This window comes from Genypterus blacodes, unplaced genomic scaffold (assembly GCF_046128005.1).
Source record: "Genypterus blacodes isolate CSIRO-AG114 ecotype Tasmania unplaced genomic scaffold, CSIRO-AGI_Gbla_v1 ptg000029l_1, whole genome shotgun sequence".
Lineage (NCBI taxonomy): Eukaryota > Metazoa > Chordata > Actinopteri > Ophidiiformes > Ophidiidae > Genypterus > Genypterus blacodes.
The window spans coordinates 4255953-4274347 of record NW_027466842.1 but is presented as its reverse complement, the minus strand read 5'-3'; the positions used below and the strand labels follow the sequence as shown (position 1 = coordinate 4274347).

The 18395-nt window shown below is 40.6% G+C and overlaps 3 protein-coding genes across 4 annotated transcripts in view; all 3 read left to right on the top strand.

Annotated features, from left to right (window-relative positions):
* The window catches only part of st18 (ST18 C2H2C-type zinc finger transcription factor), a 40560-nt gene extending 36572 nt beyond the window's left edge, over positions 1–3988 (top strand). The window contains exons 19-23 of the mRNA XM_076144733.1: positions 1095–1316; positions 1484–1572; positions 1722–1825; positions 2223–2369; positions 2497–3988. Of these exons, the coding sequence (XP_076000848.1) occupies positions 1095–1316; positions 1484–1572; positions 1722–1825; positions 2223–2369; positions 2497–2637 (703 nt within the window). The 3' untranslated portion in view covers positions 2638–3988. The remainder of the gene's footprint in view (positions 1–1094; positions 1317–1483; positions 1573–1721; positions 1826–2222; positions 2370–2496) is intronic.
* rb1cc1 (RB1-inducible coiled-coil 1) overlaps positions 1–18395 on the top strand; it is a 75285-nt gene that overhangs the window by 56141 nt on the left and 749 nt on the right. The gene's annotated exons all lie outside the window — the stretch shown is intronic.
* On the top strand, positions 6902–16108 carry pcmtd1 (protein-L-isoaspartate (D-aspartate) O-methyltransferase domain containing 1). Of its 2 annotated transcripts, XM_076144693.1 has the most exons (7): positions 6902–7106; positions 8296–8399; positions 9935–10395; positions 10578–10680; positions 10978–11149; positions 13009–13132; positions 13446–16108. In XM_076144693.1, exons 3-7 carry the CDS (start codon positions 10089–10091, stop codon positions 13817–13819), a joined length of 1080 nt encoding a protein of 359 aa, XP_076000808.1. In that variant the 5' UTR covers positions 6902–7106; positions 8296–8399; positions 9935–10088; the 3' UTR covers positions 13820–16108. The 2 variants fall into 2 exon arrangements, with proteins under 2 accessions (XP_076000808.1, XP_076000807.1); XM_076144692.1 differs by lacking the exon at positions 8296–8399.

The window sequence follows — 18395 nt, the reverse complement described above, 5'->3', positions numbered from 1 at the left end:
TTGTAATTATAGTATATTAAGAAAATATTGAAACGCCGCTGTGCCATTGCGCTTAGTTGAGGCTTAATCAGTGGACACACAGTCGTCTCAGAAAGTGTTATTGGAAAAATAATGTAATTGGTTTGCTGTTTAAATCCAAAGTCAGATATATGAGCCCTTGTTTACTTATACATCTGGACACTGATTTTTTCTTTTTAATTACTAATGCAAGGGCATGAGCTTAGGAATTAGACTGGAATAGATCTCATACACATTTAGAGAGAAAGGGAAAGGGGGAGGGTAGCAAATGTCCCTAGATTATTGTAAATAGTGGGCCATATGGCATGCCTCCATTGTCCTGGTGCCTTGCATCAAGCTACCTACCTGTGGTAGATGTAAGTAATGGGACTGCTGTTGTTTTGTCCTCTAAGTGCTGCTGTTCTGCCGAGTAACAAAATGCTGAAACAGGCTTTTTGCAGCAGCACTCTACACGGCGCGTGCCATTTGTATCATCTCAGGTGACCTTTCACCTTTATCAATAAGGGAAAGGGTGAGCAACCTCGAAATTACATTCTTTCGCATGAGGGGACACATGACAATTATCTGTAATTCATGTCACTCCATTACTGACCCGCGGAAAACAGACCTGAAATGCAGCTGACAAACTCTTAATGAGATTCAGCGGCGAGTTGTGCTCATGTGTTTTAAGCACAAACATCAGTAACCTCAATGTATGCACTGAACACACCGTTTGTTCCGACTAAACTTGGAGTGGATTAGTAACTTATAACTAATGTGATTATTTGAATCCATTTCTAGTTTTGGTGCATTCATTTTTAATCAACATTTGGCTGGATTAATCAGCTTAATGGTTAAACAAATCTTCCGGTCTAGTTATTGAAAGAGATTGAGATCAGCGCAGAGACTGATTTAGTTTTGGCATTGAACACTCATTATCATTTTAAAATGCACTGATGTTTCTTTTCTTCATCTGTGACACGGTGAAGCCTGTGATTGTTACCTTTAACGCAGGTTATTGACAACAATCCTTACCCTTGACACTGTGTAAGATGCCCGAGTGCAGCCATATATCCCTTTGTTTGTGTCTCTGGTAGGTGTCCAGTAATTGGATGTGATGGGCAGGGCCATATATCGGGAAAATACACATCCCACCGCAGTGCAGGCAGTTGTCCACTAGCTGCCAAAAGACAGAAGGAGTCGTCCATCAACGGGCTGCCCTTTGCCTGGAAGGCCAATAAACAGGAACTGCCCCATTGTCCTTTGCCTGGCTGCAATGGCCTTGGACATGCCAATAATGTGTTTGCTACTCACAGAAGGTAAGGCCGCCTGTCCTCCATTTTATCTCCAAACAATGCTGCTGGGCGACATGTTGTGTTCTTACAATAGCACCTTTATTTCCTTCCATAATCTCTATTGATGCTGAAGTTTCTCTGTTTTGTTTATTCTCTCGCCTAAACACGACGTTTATCACCCTTTGAACCAGCTTGTCGGGTTGCCCTCTGAATGCACAGAGTATCAAGAAAAAGCACTCAGGAGAGGAGATGATGACTATCAAACTGAAAGCCAGCAGTGGTAAGATAGTCTGACACCCATGTGGTAGGAAGCTGGTTCAGTATTTTGTAGCACTATAGTAATACATCTTATTTATCTATCTTGGTATTAAAACATGTAAAAAAATCTCAATTGCTACATTACAAATTGGATTCTCACTTTTGACACAGGCGTTGAAAACAAAGATGAGGTCCAACACTTGGATCATGAAATAAATGAACTGAACGAATCCAACATGAAAATAGAAGCAGACATGATGCAACTTCAAACCCAGGTAAGTATTTACACCGACAAGCTGCGTTACAAAGCATTAGAGTCATTAATATGTGTGAATATTTGGGCCAAATTCACACATATGATTGAACAATTTGAATTAATGATGAAAAAACTATTTGTCCATTTGTCAACTGATTATAATCGAATATATAGGCCAGTTCTACTTAAGGTTCACTAAACCTTTAATAGGTATTATTCAGGAAACATGAATAACTTAGATTAGTTGTTGTCTAGTGTTGGTCTCAGTATTAAGGCAGTAGCAGTGGAGCCTTTTGATGTTCGTGGTAGACTGACCCTTTTGTTTAGTTTGGGATCACAGATGGCACCTTTTAGAGACTGGGGCCTTTTGAGATCCGCCATTGCCTGAATTTGACAGATTCTTTCTTATCCGAAAGCAGATTTCCTCTATGGAATGTAACCTGAAGACGATCGAAGAGGAAAACAAGTTGATCGAACAGCACAACGACAGCCTTCTGAAGGAGCTCGCTCGCCTTAGCCAAGCTCTCATTAACAGTCTAACAGACATTCAGCTGCCTCAAATGGTACAGTAAACCTTGACCACAGACCTCACTACAGCTCATTATGTCTAACCTGTTCTGGATGAAATCACATTTTCTATCTGTGTCCTTTTGTTGTTTTTACTAATAGTTAAACCTGTTTTTGTTGCAGGGACCCATCAGTGAGCATAATTTTGAAGCCTATGTGAACACATTAACTGATATGTACAACAACTCGGAGCATGAATACTCTCCAGAGTGCAAGGCCCTCTTGGATAATATCAAACAGGCTATTAAGGGCATCCATGTCTAAGCTGTAGAGCTACCAAGAGGTTTCTTTGACTTGGGATAATGGCACTAGATAGCTCTATTTTACTGAAGAGTGCTGGCTTGGCTGCATGTATAAGACAAGGCTTTTGGAAATGTGTTTGGCATTTCCCAGTAAAAACACTGCACTGAGAAAATTACCAGCCAGATTTGTGATGCTTTTACCGTTTCTGCATTCACTTGATATGTTTATCCTGGTGAGATTTCTACCCCTCTTGCACTTAATGATTTTGTATGGTTTGCTTGATTTGAATCTGTACGTGTTCATGTCATTCTTATATTATCGCTATTTATTATATTTGTTCATCTGTGTATTTATTTCCTCAGTTTTTATTTATTTCTATAGTTGTAAATGCTTGATATTGATAAATCTGTTGACTTTTTCTGCACATTGTAAATTACATAGAAGCACATTCCAATTTCATGGCATACTTTCGCCATCTAGTGTTGAAAACTTATATTAGACAGTAAGTTGGATCTCCCTTCAAAGTAAAAGCCTACCAAAAGTACCAAGCATCAATATTTTTAAGCATCGCTTTTGCTTTCTATTCTTCATTGGAAGCTGAATGTATGGTGAGACGAAGTGAAGACTGAGATAAAAAGAAATGCAATGCACTGTACTGTACCTTTTTCTGAACCAATAACTTTAAAGGCTGAACGCAAGGAAGTGGTACTGAGCAAAATGCAACATCAGTCAGTGATCATTTCTTGCAGTGGACCGAATGTGACATTCTGCTTTGCATATGGAGCAACTAGAAGAGTGCAAACGACAACACATCAAAAACAAAATCCACTTTGTCAAGATGTCTTTTTTTTAATATATAGATATTAAACTGCCTTCTGTGCACACTCATGGGGGTGTGCATATAGTATGTGCCTAAATGTATATGAATCCATAAGAATATACAAGTACTATGTTTTGTGGTAGGACAGTATTATGTGGATGGTGTCTAATTTATTATACAGTACAATTATTTTCATATAGGAAACGTTCCTGATGACTGTTTAAATGCTATCGTCTCAGTAGCTGTAATCTCAGAGTCAGATTTTGGAATATTACGACTGAACTTTAAAAAAAATAAAAAATCTGGTGTCGATTTTGATTTTGTGACCATGAAGGAGAAAATAAAGGCGAGAATTATGGAGAAACTTCCATCTCAGTTATTTGAAATTGCTTACAAGCCTTAACATTTCGACAAGTGGTACGCTTTGATTATGTTTAAAATGCTTAGAGCAGGACTATAATAGCTGCTACTTCAGATACAAAGCTGACAACCACTACAATTTGCATTTTGGCTGCAAAAGAAAGACGAAAAAGGATAAAAAAAAAAGTTAAAACAGACAAATTATAGTTGTTGGCTAATCACTTGTTTGTTTGCATCAATTGCACTTTTGTATTCCAATTATTTATAATTTTTTTGGTTCACCATATTGCCCTTGATTTCAACAAAAAAGAGGGAAATAGGACACAGTAGTTACATCACTGGATCTGACACGTCTCTACATGAGTCTACATGTCTCTCAAGAGAAAAGTGAAAATTCAAATGAAAATCAAAGATGTTGCTTAGCACATTCGTAGAAAAAAATGTAACAGCAAAAAAAGCCAAATTTTAGAAAATGTAAAGGCCGTGTCTTTTATCCAAACACCCAATATGATTTAATTAAAGAATTTTAATCATTTAAAATGGAATCACATTCTTTAAGCCTAACAATCTTTTATTTATAATTTCTTATATTTAATTCCTATACCACACATTGTTTGCTCAGGAAGTTTTGTGAATAATATTTATTTTTCCCTGTTAGTATTTGATGTTTTGTAATGTGAAATGGTTTTTTGTGGAACGATATTAGTATGATATGAAATTGTATTGTATTTTCTTTTCTTTTACATTAAAATGTAATGCTTTTTCAGTTGAAGTAGTTTGTAAATTGAAACTTCCTATTACTTTTACTATTTCATAATAAACAGATATGCGCTGTGTTGTACAGTTTGTGTATGGTAGAAATAAACTTTTCAAATGCTGTTGTGGTCTCACGCTTTTGATTAAACACATTTTCAAGGGAACACACGTGCCATAGTTGCCAACTCTCCTTTGGCATTAGCGACACCTGGTGGCGTATATCAACCATTACATCTAGAACAGGACGGAGTGGTCAGTGAAATGAAGATAACCAGTCAGTTCGGGGATCATATTGAACATCATATTCTCCTTTGATATATCCAGTTTAATAAAATATCAATTTCCAAGTACTGTGTATTTTTTTAATTTACATTCCTACTGTTACAACAACATGGATGCACTGCTAAACCAAGGTAGGCAGACGAATCAAGGCAAAAGACCATCAACAGAGACAGTTTGCAACAATGGTAGATCCCAGTGGCAGTTTTCAAAGTTACAAATAAATGTCAAATAGTTTTTCTTAAACAAGTCAACATGCCTTGTATGCCTATTTATGAATGCTGCTGTTGCTTTCGTGAACTCAATGATTACTGGTGTTGTCAAAGATCATCAAATCCAGCTCTAAAGCTACATTTGCTGAACTCCTTGTTTCAACTCTGTGGAAGATATCATGTCTCTGTAGCGCCTCCTACTGATGGAGTCTGATTTGGTAACCAAAAACTTTGGAGTCCCCCCAAGTACCCCCATTCACCACAAGGGGAATCAGTAGCTCAATTTTAAATTCAGGTTATTGGGTGGAAGGAGTTGAATAAGGAAAAGGAAACATATTCCTTTCTCTATCCCTCTCTCCTTTCCCCCCTCTTTCTGTATAAAAAACGATCTCCAAAATGTCCTATCAATATCATGTCAAATGCTTGCTTCGATAAAAATATACAACAACAAAGGAAATACTCCATTAAGTGAGGTAAGTTAGGTTAAAGAGCATATTCTCAACCATTTGTGAAGTAATGATGCATTCAGGCACTGTTGACAGCCCCTCCACAGCCTATTCCTGTTACATACACTGTTGGGGAAAGGATATGTATCAAGTAGTTTGATGTCCTCATACACATTCTCTGACCTCTGAAGCAGTTCTTTAACAAACCATTTAACATATGGACTGGATATTTATCACATATTGCTTTGGTGCTGGTACACCTAAAGTGGAGGTTTTGATCAATAATAGGTCATAGATATTAAAATGAAACAGTGCACAGCTTTTAACAAAGTTTGTAGCCATGACTACAAACTTTGTTAAATACACAAAGGGATTGAATACCTCAATGTTTGACAATTAAACCGCAGATGAGCAAAGTAAACAAATTCTGTAGCAGGAAACCCCCGGGGAAAATAGCAGCACACTCTGCAAATAATACTTCTGCACACACAAGACAGTGTTTTGATAACAGCGAATGAAGTCAACAATGCCCATGCTGCTCTGAATACTAATGAACAGAATAGTAATCGCACACATGCTTTGATGTTTTAAAATTCAGCTTGGCTGGAGAAAAGGTTTGGCATTAAAACCACATATCTCTAAATTGCTGATTTTGCAAGTTTTCGGGTTAGAGGAGGCATGAAATACTCCTTTATAGGCCACATAACTCCTCCTACCTCTTGGGCTTACAAAACTGGTTTAAAAGCTATTGTTTTCTCTCAGTGTTTCACTGTCACAAAGCTTAAATCAAGGATGTTCACTGCTCCTCCAAACTTCTAAGCTAGCCCACACCTTATTTTGAATCTCCCTGGAGAATTAATTCCCTGTCTTTGCTATGACTGTGTGAAAGTTAACTTTATACTTAACTGCTTAGTGTTATGGACTAATTAGGAAGTCCCCTGACATCTGAGTGACAACAATTGCAAATCTAAGCAGACTGAAAGCTGACTACAGTTTACAGTAGACTTGCCTGTATCTGCTGACTCCTGGGGATCCTTTAACCCACTGACTGAGCTGGCTGTAAACCAGCTGCAGGATAAATTTAGGTTATGACTGCAGGGAACTCTGTGAGGTTAGGAGGAAGGTTCAGCTCAGGATATGTAATCGAGGGTTAAAGGCTAATACAATACTACAATGGATTATCCAGTGGATCAGTCATGATAATTCTACAAAGTTATTGTCTTTTATAACTTATTAGTCAATTAGTATTTATCTGTTAGTTTACAGATAGATAGATAGATAGATAGATAGATAGATAGATAGATAGATAGATAGATAGATAGATAGATAGATAGATAGATAGATAGATAGAGAGAGATTCGAGCCACACTTCCCTGTATCGTCAACATGACGAAACCACGTGACTAGTGTTTACATCCTCTTCTTCCCAGCTGTTCAGCTTTCTCCCACTTCGGCACGGCGGCTGCTCATGACTTGTTTTGCCTTTTCGACTAGATAGTTATCTTGGTTAACCTCCGAGGGCAGCCTGTCACCGCTAACACACACCGGGCGCTCACACACACTCACTCAGCGTCGCAGCATTCAGTTTACAGGAGTGAGTTAATGCGACACGACATTGTGAGTATTCCTCTTGTTGTCTTTTTCGGGCATTTCTTCCCAGTTCCCTCCTGAGTTAGTCGTGTTTGGATTGTGGCTGTCTTGTCGGGACGCAGACTGGGTCGTGTTGTGCGGTTGTTCGCTGGTGAAACGTGCTTACCTAACCTGCTTTGTCTCTTGTTTTGGTGATGGCGCACTCAGGCCCTCTAACGCTAACATTAGCCAGGTTTGACTCGTAACTCAGCTGTGCTTTGAACGGCCAACATATCCGCTCAGCTCCGGCTTTAAACCCTCATGACCAGCTGCTACTTTGGCTCCAGTGTTTGCACGGTTCACACATTTTGCACGTCGGCTTCAAATTGCCTGCAGCGTGTGTTTAGCCAGCGGGCTTGTGAGTGTCTTTCCCCCCTCCCCCGAAACCATAAACAACAGTAAGATACTGGGAGAAATGTACGTTCTTTTGTTCATCAGTTTGCTTCGGTTCAAAACAGTTGCTCAGGCTCATTGGAGGTATTTGACAACCTCTATTTAACAAACCGGTTTAACTAACTGTTGCCAAAGATTGAGGTTAATCGCACTGCAGAGAGCTGAACTGCAACTGCGTGTTCCTAGTGCAAGAGAGAACAAAAGCGAGATGAATACAAACACACATATTCGGCATTTGTCAGTTTATGGATCGAGCACTTGTGTCGTCGTGTGATTCCAACACAAACACATGTAAGAACTGTTAAAGAACAGTGATGGCGACACGGTTTGATAATGTTTGACGAAAATACTGTTGTTGTTTTGCTCCCGTTGTCACACGCAGTGCTCAGACAGAGAGTGTTCCGAGCGCTGATTGGCTCAGAGGTCGCTGTCTGTGTGGCAACTGCAGCACGTGATCAGGCGGCAAGCTGATTGGCTGCGCGCGGTGTCAGTCGAGTTAACATAGACGCGTCCGTGAATGCAGATACGCCAGATATAGATCATGTTTTTCTGGCAAACCACGTGGAATAAACACACACTAACAAAGTCAATATGATAGAAAAATGTGTATCTTAGATAATTTTCTTTCGTATGTAGTATAACCAGCTTAATATTTTGGTCTATATGCTGAATTTATGATTACATGTCGATGTCATTGTATTAAGTTGCTGCAGAGAATGAACTATTATGTCATCGTTTAATGATACAATACAGCATGTTTTGTTTGGATTGATCATTAATTTAGGGATCGACTAACTTGTTTAAAATCTGGATTTCTCGTGTTCATGCTTATATGATCGACACATCTGAAGTAACAGACAACTCCTGAATGTGCGCAATGCAATTAAAGTAAGTCAAGTAAAGTTTATTAGTATTGCTCATTATCACACAGATTCATAGAATGTCTCAAAGGGCTTTACAGGCCCACACATGAAATGGCTGACAACCCTCAATTTAAGACAATGGAAAAACTCCCTCAAAAAGCTGAACAAATGAGGGAAAACAAGCAAGAAACCTTTGTAGAGAGAGTACAAAAATAGATTCTCTCTCCTCGAATGGCCAGGTGTGTAATAGGAATAACATGAGACAAAAGAGAACAAATTATACATGAAAATAAGATAAATACAAGATGGATAATGTCTGTGCTTAAACTGCTAAATATAGTAACCCGGACCGGTTATGAGCTTAGCCCAGTCTGCCCTTTGATGCACAGCAGTGTGTACATACCCTGTGTACTGCCTTGACATCAGGTCCTCCTTATTTAGTTTCAGATGTGGCCTCAGTCTTGTGTTGCCTATAAGGATTTGTTACAGGTTTGGTCATCCAACACATTCAGTGAGGTGTCTATTCAGGTCAGAGCAGCCGGGCACGACCCAAGTTTACTCTCTCTCTCCCTATACACACCAGGGGGTCAGACCTGAACATCATCCCATATGTTATAGTCGGCTCAGAACTGTTTAGGAAGTTGTTGTTTTTCACTGATCCGGTCTTGCTACAACAAAAATGCAATTACCTAGCTCGTCGTTTTTGATTTGTCTTAACAAAGTGAGTGAGTAATGACCCCAGTTCACAGGCTGTGGATTAGCATTAGTAAGACTGTACGCCAGAGGCCAAAAGCAATCTGCTGGTGAAAGACCTCCTCTGACCCATTTTTGGGAGGATTTTCTTTTAACTGCTAGAAACTCAAAGCGTTATGCATAACAGGGTGGTCGGAAGAAAACTAAACAAAATACAAAATCCCTGCTGTGAAATCCGTAACGGCGAGTGAATCAATGATTCTGTTGCGCCCAAGAAAAAGGCTGATGGGAAATTTACCTTAGTAGGACTTTCGCTACAAAGTCACCTCTGAATTTAATCTTTATTAGCTGAGTCAGATGTGGAGATGCTGAGAAGGCAGAGAGGAAATTTGAGACTCGTCTCCCTCGGCTGCATCCCCTGCAAAACCTCATTCATCTAACTCTGTGGGAGTGGGGGGTATTTTTGGAGATCTATTCATCTGTAAAATGTTTAGAAACCAACATGTGTTTATGTCATTTTAACTGACGCTGAAGTAGAAGTAGTTGATTCTTATTTATAATGAGCGACTAAGGGTGGATATTTTTTTCATCCAAAGTTCAAAGTCACAACAATGATTTCATCCAAACTCACATTTACACCTATGATGTCATCACAACTAGCAGAGGTATAACAATTAGGTGACGTTCATACACCACTCATTTATCCTTGCTGGCCAATATGGACGTTATGTATTGGCTCCACTACTCTAACTATCATTGTCAATATATTGCATTTGTGTAAGAAGACAGTGAAACCAAGATGACACGTGTTACCGTATATTCTGTACACACACATCGCCATAACTTGTTTTGTGTCATTTCTCCTAGCTGCCTTGCCGCCCCGACATGGGCCTTTACTGAACCGACCGCACACAGGAGTCACTGAGGCAGGATCTTCCACGCAAGCGGGTCCATCTCCATGACACTGTGAGGAGCCGGCGCTCATCCCGAGTATTGCATTTGTGTCTCTTCTCTTTTCGTCATGGGGGGAGCCGTGAGCGCTGGGGAGGACAATGATGACCTCATTGATAATCTGAAGGAGGCCCAGTACATCCGCACGGAAAAAGTAGAACAAGCTTTCCGGGCCATCGACCGCGGCGACTACTATCTGGACGGCTATCGGGACAGTGCCTACAAAGACTTGGCGTGGAAGCATGGAAACATACACCTCTCTGCACCGTGTATATACTCTGAGGTGATGGAGGCCCTCAAGCTACAGCCAGGACTCTCTTTCCTTAATCTGGGCAGCGGAACAGGTTACCTAAGCACAATGGTTGGCCTCATCATCGGTAAGTATAGTGTCCCCCGCTTGCATGTTCAGCTGCGCTTTGTAATCTAGACAAACAAATTTCCTGTAAAAGTGAGGCGCATGTCCTAGAAATGGCCATTTTTCATACCGGCGGCCAGGCTCTATGTCGGAACACCGTGTTATGTTAAGATTGATTTCAACAAAAGTGTTTTTCTCCCCGAGGCCCATTTGGTGTGAACCACGGTGTCGAGCTCCACAAGGACGTTGTTGAATACGCGAGAGAGAAACTGGATGATTTCATAAAGAACAGTGACAGCTTTGATAAGTGAGTACATGCTTTAGAAAATGCAGCAAATAATACAGCTGACTGTGAATGTCAAAGTAGTTGTATTCAAATAACATTTGTGCCTGCCAATTTTCTGACATGTTGCTCCTTTGGGCTTAAAGAGTTTGTCCTACAAATAAATCTTAATTTCATCATGCTCACTTATTAATAATTCGGTGCATAATTCTCCCCAAGCAAAATGCAATGAGGGGAAACAGAAGTGAAACAGAAGTGAAACAGAAGTGAAACATGTTCCACGCATGCTCTCGCCTTAGCGGTGATATTTGTGTGCCGCAGGTTTGAGTTTTGCGAACCCGTCTTTGTGGTGGGGAATTGCCTGGAAATCTCGACGGACAGCCATCAGTACGATCGCATTTATTGTGGCGCAGGAGTGCAGAAGGACCACGAAAATTACATGAAAGTGCTGCTCAAAATTGGAGGAATCCTGGTGATGCCTATAGAGGATCAGGTAAGTGCTGTGTACATTCGCACCACAACGCAAACACGAGGGGGAAAGTGCAATGAAATAGCTTTGACTTTATTCGACTTCGTAATTGAAGATGGCACAGTGTAAAGAACATCACAAGGGGCTCTCAAGAATGTTACTTAGATATAAAAAAGTACCGAGAGACATTGTGGTTACAGCGACGCGACAAAGCAAACTTCCTGCTCGTTTCGCATGCCGGTCTTAGCATTTACGGTTGATTAATGGGTGCCATTCATGACCTGCAGACAAATGTGTTGTTTGTTTCAATATGTTCGGTCCTGGTGCAGTCAATAGAAGCGGAGACAAACCGTTAATGAGAGCGCCAGAATAGTGTGATTAGCCGTCCTGAAATGCAATTTAAGTCATCATGGTGTAGTAGGTGACAGATGGGAGTTGTAACCATCTGGGACCTAGTGGAGTACCGCGCCATTGTTCGCCAGAAGGGCCCATCCATTCAACCCCACCCCTCGCTGGATGAATGCTGTACAGTTTTGTTGTTTGCTGACTATAAAAGAGGGAAGAACACGCCTTTGCTGTTTGCGGGGACAGAGAATTCTTAGAAAATGATCTGAAAATGATAGGTGGAAGACAGTTTGGCGTGTAAACAGCATTTTCCCATCGACCTTGTGTTCCAGCTGCACCGTGCAGACTGCTGCTGCTGCTCCTGCTGCTGCTCAGCGCAATTGCCCAATGCTGATCTAGTTGTTTTTTTTTTTTTTATCTCATTAAATGAAACAAGGCTTTACAAAGTCGACAACCATTTGGACATGGTAGTAGCTCCTCTAATGTGGTCAGTGGCTGCGGTGTGAAAGGAAAGTGGAAAGAACAGACTGTGTTGTGGTATTGCTTACGTGAGCAACAAACTCAGTTTCATTACTACAAAAGGAAATAAAAGCCTTCTATTCCACTGTGCGCGTTGAAAAAGTGCTGTTCCGTTCCCTGTAAAGTACTTTGAACTTTTCCTGCTCTCGCCCGTTTCCTCTCAGCACACAGGTGATGTTAATGTGTAGGTTCAGTGCTTGGAGCTCAGGGTGAACGCCGGGAACTGGACCCATCACTCAAACTGTCGCTTGAAGAGCACCGAGTCAAATCTCAGGTTCCCAGTCCCCAATGGACAATTTCATCTCTGCTTGTCCACAGGAAATGGGATTAAAGCGTAGACATGTTAGAGTTTTACAAACGTAGTCTGGGATACAAATTATATGCCTGTCAATGTAATTGTAATGGAAATGGGGGAAAGAAAGTGTGATGGAACTTTTGTAGGAATAAGTGTAACCCTGACTCGCTCCCACTCTCCCATGCTGTATTTACATTCGCGTTTCATCACCCAGCCCCTTACACACACCTGCGCTCAAACATTACCAGCTCGGCCAAACCGTAGCAGAATGTGGTGCCGCGGTCGAAAAGTTGGACTGAACCGTCGAAACTTGATTGGGTTTGATTCCAATCCAAGGCGTTGCAGTGTTGCCACGTCACGCCAACGATTAGAAGCCACCACAACCCTGATATAATCCCACAGAGCTCCTTTGAGGGTTCTTGTTGTTTACTTCAACCCTAAAATCTACAGATTGTCAAGCACCAAGACTGCAGTGCTTTGTGTGGTTGTTGTGACAATAACAGGGATACTCTAGATTGGTAACATCAACAGCAGCGTGTGTGCATATTTGCTTTCTTTGCCTGCTGGTGCTGCTGCTCAACAACACATGACTCCAAAACACTGGACACTTTTGAGAGAGCGCCATCTTGGAAAAGCCCATTAACGTTGCAGTCTCAACAATGCTCAAACCCTCGACTGTGCTTCAGTTTTGAGGCTTTCTGCAACTCCTTTTGTCATTCTGCAGCTGACCCAGATAACCAGGACTGGTCAGTGCATGTGGGAGAGCAAAAACATCTTGGCTGTGTCCTTCGCACCTTTGGTCCCGCAGAACCGATCTGATGGAGACAAGCCTGATGCTGTCCAGCTGCGTAAGTCCTCCAACCTCTGTCTTCACATGAAAGAAGGTCCTTGTTCTTATTTCACCCCCTTGAAGTACCCCTCTAGAAGTGCAAAGCAGGGAATATTAAGTCAGACAGTATATTAAAAGTGATGAGACGAACCCTGCGGCTGGTTCATAGCACCAGTTATTTTCTTTCCTTGAAACACTGAGACGCAATTTCCCCTTTGACAGCCTCGCTTGTTTATGCCGACCTAGTTGAAGGACTGTCACAGTTGTATGGATTATTTTTCTGTTCTCGTGCTGTGCCCTTAAGGACAACTGTTGTCTTTGCTCTTCCGCAGCCCCCGTGGCTGTGCGGAGCCTTCAGGATCTGTCTCGGGTCTACATACGCCGCACTCTCCGAAACCTGGCCAACGAGGACAGCCAGGGCAAGGGCCTGGTGCAGAGAGTCCCTCAGAAACGCAAACGCAGGCGCTGCCGTCGGCGACGCATCAATACCTACGTTTTTGTCGGTAACCAGCTGATACCCCAAACGGTGGAGAGCGAGGAGGAGGAGCACACTGAAGAAGAACACAAGGAGGTGGAGGAAGAGGAGGAAAAAGACATTGGTGACATTGAAATCATTAAGCAAGTGAACATGTTGAGAGACCAAATAATGGCTCTGCCCCTGCCTGAGTCACTGAAAGCGTACTTGTTGTACTACAGAGAGAAATGACTCTTGATCTCTATTTGTAATGGGTGCAGCGCCTGCTGAAATGTCTTTCTCCACCCTTTTCAGTACAAATGTAGCATTATTTCCATTTCATCTGGATGGCAAAACTGTAACGGAGTGCGGCATCATAGATGATATTGGATAATAATGATTGGGATTGACGGTTGTTAGTTAATGTCAATTTTTTTATTTGTATATGAAAATGTATGTAAAAAGTACAACAGATGGAAATACTTTCTGAACCACGTTTTGAGATTCAGATTTTATCACAATGTCAGGATGTCTGCAGAATATGTTGCAGACGTAAATTGTACAAAAGCAAAGTTCTTACTATATTTGTTAAAATATGATCCTGTTAAGATGAAGACTTTTATTGCACCTTTTGTAGAAGCTTTAACTTGCTATAAGCGTCTGGCAATTTACTGATGCTGAACGAAGCAATTGACACAGAGAGACACTCCCATCCACGAGTTAAAGTAGTTCATTCTTAAATAATCATAATGTGGCACTTCACTTATTCTGCCATTACCCTTCTTCATATTCTGCTTTAGGTCAAGACACTTTTATACCCGGCTATTACATCACCGAGAGAATTGGTGTGGTTTATCATTTCTGCAGGGCACCCTCTAGTCTAACTTGTTTTTTAAGGGGGTGCTTACTGTACATCCTGGTGTTTCCTCACTTTGCACACGCATCGTCTGCAGGCCCAGAATGAATCTGTATCCGATCTAATGCACATAATTGATCAAACATACAACATTTCCCTTTTCCAATGTCAGTGCAGCTGATTTATAGCTGAATCACATTTTAAAAAATATTGGCGATGCTCGTTAAGGTTGTTTAATGGTGAGTCATATTTTTAGCTTTGTAGAGTGAAGTGGGAGAGAGTATGGCCTTCATTTAGTCAAGTGCATGCATGAATATAGTGTGTGTACTGCGCGTTGGTGGCTCTGCTGCACATCTTACAGCTGATCACTTGAGGTGGTCACGGCCCTGAAAGCGCAATGAAGATGTTTTAACAATACAATACCATGGCCTTGAGACAAAACCCAAGAAAATATAATACCACATTTTTAAATTATTATTATTATAAGGGTTGTATAGGAATGACTGAGGATTTGCAAGATTTTGTATCGTGGACTGTAAAAGCGTCCACCTAAGCACCTTATTCTGCAGTCTGAAAAAGGGTGCAGTTTTTTGGTTTAAATTTGTATTGTGGACTAGTCATCTCATGTAGATCACAGGTCTATCACAAGTACAATTTGCTTACAGAAGCTCCTGATAGTGATGGCTTTCAAGTGCCAATGTACCCCATCACATTAGGACTTTTGTCAGTTTTCTGGCACAGTAAATGTACCTATGGACGGTATATTTCTACGATACATTCCGCAGTTAAAAAAAAGGACAGCACATCACTGATAGATGTCATATCTTGTTTTTTTGCTTTTACTGTCACACACTTGGACTTTTCTCCATCTTATTTTGAATGAATAATTTAGTATGCCAAACGCTGAGTTGAATGTTGGTGATATATGTTGGTATCCTATTCAATATAAAAGTGATATACGTAAATGTATTGTTATATGGGTCTGCATACAATTTGATTTTGCATTGGGTTTGTTGTAGCGCCCTCTTGCTGTACTGTGTTTTGACACTGGGAACTCTGTAGATCCACTGCTGTCTGTTCAATAGATATTCAAGAGATATTAGTGCTTCATAGGCCTTCATTTTATTCTGGTGTAATGTAAAATATTTTCTTTTGAAATGGGGCTGATTATTATATTAGTTGTTAATGTGTGTGACAATGTTTATTTTCAGGAGGGTTTTTATATTCATTGGAAAACTTTGCAAGTAAGCAATAATAGAACTATTTCTCAGATTGTAATTACCAATGACAATTTAATTTGCATTGTAGTCATTAGAATTCAGATGACCCGTTACAGGCATGCAACAATTTATATACCATTATCCAAAATATGATTGCTAATCACAGAGGACATTAAATATTGAAAGCAGGGGACCTTCAGACTCTCAGGTCATGACTTGCACCAAAGTTAATGGGACGGCTATGATTGCATTAATACGAATGGTATCTGACTACAAAAGTAGCACCCAGTAAAGACCGAGTCATAACCAATTTCATGGTCTTACATTGAGTTAATTCTTTAAAGAGCCAAAACAAATTCTGTTACCGAGCCCGAGTTGATTTCTCATTGAGTGTGTGGAGTTCATTTTGAAAATGTGTTGTTCCTCCGTAAATGTTTGGCACAAAAATAAAGGTCACAATCACAATATGCCTCTGATAGTCATTGCGACCAAACAGCTCATGGATGTCTTATTTGGGAGATGGGTTCCTTGCCCAAGTGTGTCCAACATGGTCAAAGAGTGTAATGAGCCATGCTTGGCAAGCAGGCGAGCACTGCAAACTGCCAATTTGGCATCCTTCACACATCAAGTGAGTGATAACCTATGAATACAAGTTTTCCTGCCAGTGTAGACATAAGCGATATATAGGGTGAGATGGCAAATGCCCCAGGCTGGATATAAATATATGGCTTCCTTTTGGAAGATTGTAACAAATCCTCGGATGCTTCCTTTGCTGCAAACTGTTTTGAAAACAGTTTAAGTTGATCCATAAGATTTACTAGAATTAGGGACAGACTGAGAGTGAACTGAACAAACTACAATCACATCTCAGCCAGGCTGTTGTCTGCATATGAAATCCAAGTTATTTCTCAAAATAATTGAGTTAAAAAGTTATTCTTCTACGTCTTTGGTTATTCCAATGATGAATCGTTTCTATTCTGATGGGAGTCGCCTTGTGAACGATGAACCATCCAAAGGCCACGGAAGGTCGCTGAATGATATGATGAGTTTGAAATTGTAATGTGATGTAAATGTGAATCAAATTCCATGGGCACTCCAAAATACTAGAGGTCAACCTAAATTTGCATCGCATCAAAGGACCAGGACCTGAAACACCAGAACTTTGCCCTCATAAAGTGACACCCACATTGTATCATAGTTTTAGACTTGGACACAAAAGGTAAAATGAACAAGCATTTCTCAATATTTACGCATTCTTAAAATTTTCAAAATTGACCTTTCGTTTTACAAGCTTTCAAACTGCAGCTGCCGACAGCTGAGCAATGACAATAGCAGTGTTGATAGTGGCATGACACTGGAAAGGTCAGGGTGAGGTGACATATTTGTGCCTAGTAGTGGAGTTAATAACATGAGAATATAGGCCAGATCATAACCCGCTAAGAGCAGAACACCAAATGAGATGTAGAACTAGCTGCTCAAGGCTGTGTGTGTGTGTGTGTGTGTCACCTAATAGGTCAAGTGGTCAGTGCTTACATCACTAACCCCTTGGATAAAGTCACCCATGCAGAGCAGCATCTTACTTCCATCTTTAAGATGAATCTTTTAGACTTTCCTTCCTGCCATTAGCATGCCAGAGACTCTGCACACTCTTTGCCAAATGCATTGAAGCTGTTTACACTCTTCAAGTCCCAATTTGTCACTTATCTGTACATATTTGTGAACAAGGTCTTATGCAAAAACTGTTATATCAGCTTGGTGTTATTTTGTTTGCTGAGTCGTGAGGATGAGCTGTTGTTCCCGATCAGATCAGACACGGCCAAACACAAACCTACTCACAAACAAGGCCATGTTATAAAAGTTCATATTTATTAATTTATTACACCACATATGTGTTAATAAAACATCTGCAAAAAATAAAATGTAACTCACTCTCTAGATCTCCTGCGTTATAAGGGTATGCGACCAAGATCATTTTAAAGCACAAAAAGCTTCACTCAGACTCTCTTTGCATAGACTGCACCACCATTAATCAGACACTCTGCCTAACTTGCTCGTACAGTGCGAAGCACTTTACTGAACCTTTTAATTTGTTACCCATGGGCGTGTTTTGCTTGGATTCTACTTTATAGAAAGTAAGAGGATGACTAATTGCTCTAGCTGACCTGAAGTCTTTTCGATTATGGTAGTGTTAAGGGGCATCCGAGACCTTCAGAGGCCATGATGCTACATTTCTATATCCTTGTGGTTTGCTCCTGGTTGTCACGTGGACATGCTGAAGAAAAGATTCATTATATTTACAAGTTGAAGTCAAAAAGATAGAATTTTCCCCCAAAAATGCACCGTAGCTCATTTTATTCTTCTAAATTGGTCCACAGAATAAACGATGACGAGAGCAAGAGGATATATAAGATATCTTGTCTCTGGTGCACCAATCAAATTAACCAAAGCCATAATCCCTACAAGTAATCCCTCAAGTAATCACCATTATTCATAATTGTTCCGAGTTCATTTAAGTGTGAGGTTTATTTACATAATCAAGTTTTGGGAAATGCTATAAACAATACAGAAGGCGTCTACTTTCTAATCATGTTTAGAGCTGATTATGGGAGTTTGGATGGCGGACCTGATTAAAACTCACTTATCAAAGTGTCACACTGCCGTACAGCATCAAAAGCCACAACCAGTAATGATGTTGAGGAGATGGGTACATCCTGACCCAAAAAGTGTGTGTACAGCAGCTCTAAAGGCATAT

What these genes read in the sequence shown, in the direction of transcription:
- pcmtd1 (XM_076144692.1), top strand. Translation starts at nt 10,089, where the DNA reads ATGGGGGGAGCCGTGAGCGCTGGGGAGGACAATGATGACCTCATTGAT. An exon ending in AATGGTTGGCCTCATCATCG is followed by an intron (nt 10,396 to 10,577) that starts GTAAGTATAGTG and finishes TTTCTCCCCGAG; the next exon opens with GCCCATTTGGTGTGAACCAC. An exon ending in AACAGTGACAGCTTTGATAA is followed by an intron (nt 10,681 to 10,977) that starts GTGAGTACATGC and finishes TGTGTGCCGCAG; the next exon opens with GTTTGAGTTTTGCGAACCCG.